Source organism: Sorex fumeus, unplaced genomic scaffold (genome assembly GCF_029834395.1).
Source record: "Sorex fumeus unplaced genomic scaffold, SorFum_2.1 ptg000037l, whole genome shotgun sequence".
NCBI classification, from domain to species: Eukaryota; Metazoa; Chordata; class Mammalia; order Eulipotyphla; family Soricidae; genus Sorex; species Sorex fumeus.
This window is the reverse complement of record NW_026606094.1, coordinates 14597102-14603101: the sequence shown is the minus strand read 5'-3', so window position 1 is coordinate 14603101 and position 6000 is coordinate 14597102. Positions and strand designations below refer to the sequence as shown.

Sequence of the window (6000 nt, the reverse complement as noted above, 5' to 3'; positions counted from 1 at the left end):
AGCGCCCGGCCCGGGGAGCGCGAACCCGGGCCGGCCGGGACTCTGCGGGAAGGCGCGGCGGCCGCGGCGGCTGGACCCCTCGGTACCCAGGACCTGGCGCGCGCGCGCTGGACGCTCTGAGATCCCCCCGGGCTGGAGTCGATTCTTCCCCTTTCTGGGGTCCTGGGGGGCCTGGCGAGCGGCACCCCCGGGGCTCCCCGGCGAGCTTGGGGCTGGAAGGTACGAGCTGGGGATTCTGGAAGGAGCGCTCAGGACTCCGCCGCCGCCGCCGGCGACTGGCGGAGGGGAGGACCTGAGCCGTCTCGGGGTGCAGGTGGGAGGCGCGCAGGGGGTGGAGAAAGCCGTTAGAGCAGAATTGGGGCCGGACCCGGCAGCGCCCGGCTTTTTGAACCCGGGCGGCGGAGGCGGGGAAGAAGCTAGAGGAAAGGGGAGGCCGCTGACATCACCGGCAGGTCCGAGCAAAAGGGGCCCCGCGGCAGACGCCCGGCTAGAGGAGGGAGTTTGGAGTTAGGAGCTCGCACCCAGCCTGCCCCAGCAGGGACCCCGGTGTCCCCAGAGATCATGCAGAGGTCGCCCCTGGAAAAGGCCAGCGTCATCTCCAAACTTTTTTTCAGGTGAGGGGGTGCCCCGCCGAGCGCTGGAAGTGCACGTGCCCATGAGGAGGGCTTGGTGTCTGGGCTGGGCTTGGGGGAAAAGGGGAATTTGGGGGGTTTTTTTGAAGATGCGCTAGCATTCATCTGTTGATATAGAGGATGTGGATTTTGTGGAATGAAATAGAAAACATGAGAAAAGAGTAAGCCTGTAGCCAATTATTTGACTAAGGATTCCAGTCTACTTGCCACTCGCCAGACCCAAATATGCTACCCTTGAACTGTTTGCTTAGTTTTCTAAGTTTCTGAAGTTAGCAACTTGTTGGTGACAAATAATTCACTCTGGCCCATTGTTTTCTTCCTATATGCCTTAGAAATGTCTGCGTGTATTAGGTGCCCAGAAAACCGTAGTGCATTGAACTTGCAAACTTCTATGAATTTGCCCTTTTCTATGAGGGGCGGTGAAGATGGTAATAAGTGTTCAAAGTTTATATTCAGAAAGGGTGTAAACCTAAGAAGTATATGTCTCAATCCCAGAAGGCTTTCTTTTAGAAACGGAAAAAAAAGAGACTCCTTTGAAATCTTTTTAGAAGCCAATTATACAAGTTACACATTGGAAGGAGGGAGGGGGTGTGAAAATTATCATGGATATGTGAAATCATGGGAATAGATACTGAAGTTCAATCCAAGTGACACTTTAACAACTTATACTTTTATCTGACTTTGTAGGCACCAAAAAAGCTTGCAAACTTCATTTAATGAGATTTTTAAAAATAGAGACTAAAATCAGACTTAGACAAAGTGCAGTTAGATGTAGATTTCACATTTGAAGTGATCTTTGGTTACTGTATCTATGCTCTTTTGTACTTGTATGAATGAATGAATAGGCACAGTTCTCTCATGGGATTTTACTTGACTCATACTTCTCTAGTGAATCAGCACTCTTAGATATCAAAAAATCCAAATCTATCATAAATAAGCTAATATGTGTGGAGGGGGTTGGGATTTAACATCTTTCTGCTTCATTCTGTTGAGTGAGCCTGGAACTCAGGGACTAAGGTTGGCCATGCAAGAGAGCTCCTCTGTGCAGATGCAGGACTTTACTCTTTGGAATCACTTTTGGTGTTGATGTTTAAAGCTCACTTTATTACTCCATGAATAAAAATCAGATTACCTGTTAGCATATAAATCCCTACTGCTTAAAAATTCAGAACACTTAATGGTATACATTATAGAGTCCCTGTCTCTCTCTCTCTCTTTCTCTCTCTCTCCCTCCTAGCAGGGTACACTGAGGCACCTATACATATATGTATATATATATATATACACACACACACACACACACACACATATATGTTCAGTATAAAATTACAGTTGTCAGAAAAAGGACTCTTACCATGGTTCCTTCTGACAACTGGACTACTAAGGACCTTGAAGTTGCTTCATCAGATTTAAATGACATCAAAGTATTTACTTGTTTAAACTGAACAGCTTTCAAATTTCCATACAGTTTTGAAAATATTCTCAGGGTGATGTGTAAAGAAAATGTGTAAGGGCAGAAGGGTCACTAAGTTTGTCAAGCATATACTCATTCCTATTCTCCAAACAATTTCATAATAAATCAGTCTAAGAATAGGTGTATTTAAAAAGTTAAGTTCCTACTATTTATAGAAGCCAACAATCAACTAAAATATCAGCGATTAGAATTTCCTTCTAATTGTGAGTTTCCATTGTGAGAGCAAAAAATTGCCTCAGGTCAAATAACTAAACAACTAAAGTGGTGCTTAGTTTCACAGACAAGGTGTTAGGCTTTGGAGTTATATTGCTTTGGTTCAGATCCTGGATAAGTTAAGTAGCTGGGTGACTTAAAGCAAGTTCCTTTACATCTTACGTTGATGGGACTTGACTTTCAAATTGTGAACTAGAAAACCTTTCAAATAGAACCTTGTCAGAGGGGTTGATCTGTGGAGAAAAATGCATGGGAAGCGTGTAATCCAGAGAATGTTAGCTGCTATTGTTATTTATTATATTCTTGCATTCTTTAGCATGTACTTTGCTAATATCTTATATAATGTAAAATATGCATTTCATCTTTGTGAATAGAATTGTGTGACTCTCAGTATGCAAAGAGAGTGGAGGGGGTTGAATGAGAAGCTAATTTAGGCCCAGTCTCTTCTAGAGTTTCCTTACTTATAGAGAGGGAAACATGCTTGTAACACATTTTCTTAAATTCATTAGAACTTAACTTTTTGGGGGGTGAAATGGGTTTGTGCTTTGTCCCAAATTCCTTGCCCAGCACTGCATGATTTCTTGAGCACCACTATAAGTGATGCCAAGCACTGAGCCACTGGGTAACCCTGAGTAACACCTGATGGAGCCCCAAAACAAAACAGAGGAATTTAGCTTTCTGAGCCCTTCAACTATAGTACTATGGTCTTCAGTTATGTGTTATACTAAACACTTGATTGTCTCTTTAAAGTCACTTGAATTTATTTCTGAATGACTTAAAATTTTTATTTTTGTTCTGGGTTTTTGGGACACACATCTGATGGTGCAGGGCTTACTCCTGGCTCAGTGCTCAGAAATAATTTTTGGTGGTGATCAGGACTGAACTGGTGTTGGTCACGTGCAAGGTCTTAACCGCTATCTCCCTAGCCCCTCTAAATGACTTTGAATTATATCTCAAAATCAAATCCACCCTGGACATATTAAGATCATTGAGTGTAATCTTCTTATTTAATAGACATGGGCTATTTAAATTTTGGTATTTATTTCTGTTTGTTTTTTTTGGTTTTGTTTTTTGGGTTACACCTGGCAATGCTCAGGGTCACACCTGGCTCTACACTCAGTTATTAGTCCTGGCAGTACTTAGGAGACCATAAGGGATGCCAGACCACAGGAGATTGAACACCAGTTGGCTGTGTGTAATACTAGTGCCCACTCTGCTGTAGTACTGTTCAGGCCCCAAGTTTAGGTATTATTAAAAAAGAAAACTTGCTGGGGCTAAAGAGATATTACATCTGGTCTGGTGCTTGTCTTGCACAGGGCATTTGCCTTTCATGCCGCTAGATTCTCAGTACCCTGTATGTTCCTCCAAGTACTACCAGGAGTGACCCCAGGACATAGAGCCAGGACTAAACTCTGAGCATTGCCAGGTATGGCCCCTGAACCAACAAATGAATGAATGAACGAATGAATAAATAAGATACTGTAAACTTTGCAGACATTTTTTTATTAAGGAGAAGAAATATACTTTGTATATGAGGGAATCTGATAAAGTTTGAGGAAAATTTAAGTATTTTCTTAAATTTGCATTGGTTTTACTTCAAGTAAAAATTTTGAAGGACATTTGGAATTGTCACAATGCGTATATGTGGGTAAATATTAAAATCACTGTCACTGTCACTGTCCTCCCATTGTTCATCGATTTACTCCAGTGGGCCCAGTAACATCTCCATTGTGAGATTTGTTACTGTGTTTGGTATATCGAATACGCCACGGGGATCTTGCCAGACTTTGCCATGCGGGTAGGATACTCTCGGTAGCTTGCCCGGCTCTCCGAGAGGAGCAGAGGAATCAAACTCAGGTCGGCTGGGTCGGCCGTGTGCAAGACAAATGCCCTACCTGCTGTGCTCTCTCTCCATAATCTAAAAAAAAGAATACTCCACAATACATCAAATATTTTATTCATATAATGGAAAACAAGTATATTAGCTTAAACATTTGTAAATTAAAAATATGATTTTGAGGGGCTGGAGAGATAGCACAGTGGGTAGGGCGTTTGCCTTGCATGCAGTCGACCTAGGTTCGATTCCCAGCATCCCATATGGTCCCCTGAGCACTGCCAGGAGTGATTTCTGAGTGCAGAGCCAGGAGTAACCCCTGTACATCGCCAGGTGTGACTCAAAAGCAAAAAAAAAAAAAGAAAAAAATATATGATTTTGAGCTAGAGGTGATATATTTGTATATTTTTTATTCATTTCCCAATATAATGATTTTCAGATGCTTATTAACATAAGTTTAAGTATTAATCTTGAACACTTTTCCAAGTTTAATAAAATAATAAATAAAGGCCCTCCCGTTGATCATCGATTTGCTCGAGCGGGCCCGGTAATGTCTCCATTGGAAACTTTGTTGTTACTGTGTCTGGCATATCGAATACTCTCGATAGCTTGCCGGGCTCTCCAAGAGGGCCGGAGGAATCGAACTCGGGTCGTCCATGTTGGCTGCGTGCAAGGCAGACGCCCTACCGCTGTGCTATCGCTCTAGCCCTTTCTTTAATAACTTGTAAAGTAGTAGCTCCATTTGTTCTGCTTATTTCTTACATACCCTGAATTTCCCATAATCTTGTTAGCTTTTAGATGGTATTAGCACAACATGTGTCAGGTAGCATTACTTGTGGTTTCTTAATTTTTAAATTTTATTGAACAACAGTGAAATACACAGTTACAAAGCTGTTCATGGTTGGGTTTCAGTCATATAATGTTCCAGTACCCTTCCTTTCACCAGTGTATTGTACGTTTCCCACCACCAATGTACCCAGTTTCCCTCCCACCACTCCCTGTCCCGCCCATCCTCTTGCCCATGGCCCCTCCTGCCTCTATGGAACTTTCTCTCTCTCTCTCTCTCTCTCTCTCTCTCTCTCTCTCTCTCTCTTTTTCTCTCTGTCTCTCTCTCTCCTCTTTCTGTCCCTCTGTCTCTTTCTCTTTGTGTATCTGTGTCTGTCTGTCTCTGTCTCTATCTCTGTGTCTCTGTCTCCGTCTCTGTTTCTCTCTCTCTCTCTCTCTCTCTCTCTCTCTCTCTCTCTCATGTTGTGATCATACTATACATATCAGAAATCTAGATCTGCACTTAAAAGAACCCTATAGATGTACCAGGGAGAAAGCTCACACGATAGTACACAGATCTAGCATGCACGGATGCCTTAATTTTGGTCCTTGTTATCCTATGACACTCTCCAACCCCCCAAGCATTTCCAAGTGTAGTCTTGGTGGGCCCCCAGATACTGCTCAATATGGCTCTTATAAAAATTGTTAAAGACTTCACAGATAAGTCTCAGATAAATAGTGCTAATATTTAAGGTGGAAATTCAGTAAAGAATTGCATATTGTAAGTCTTAGATTGGTAAGAAAGTTAAGACACTTTTGTAATTATTAAACACAAAATGATGTGAGATTTTAAAATGTATTAAAACTTTTATCAGAATAGGAATGATGACTCAATATAGTTATAAAAAGCATCAATCAATCTTATTGTAAATATTCTGACTTTGATCAAATTATTTTTTTGGATCTCTTGTTATGAAATTGCCTGTGAAAAACAGTACAATAGCTCAAAGGTGGGAAAAGCTGAAGTAATTCAATAGATTTGATAAAGGAGATGTGATATAGTTTTGTACAGTAGATAACTA

At 42.0% G+C, this 6000-nt stretch overlaps 1 protein-coding gene across 1 annotated transcript in view; it reads left to right on the top strand.

Moving 5' to 3' along the window:
* The first annotated feature begins 538 nt into the window (after positions 1 to 538).
* The window catches only part of CFTR (CF transmembrane conductance regulator), a 178606-nt gene continuing 173144 nt past the window's right edge, over positions 539 to 6000 (top strand). Inside the window, exon 1 of the mRNA XM_056118608.1 lies at positions 539 to 614. Within this exon, the coding sequence (XP_055974583.1) occupies positions 562 to 614 (53 nt within the window). The 5' untranslated portion in view covers positions 539 to 561. The remainder of the gene's footprint in view (positions 615 to 6000) is intronic.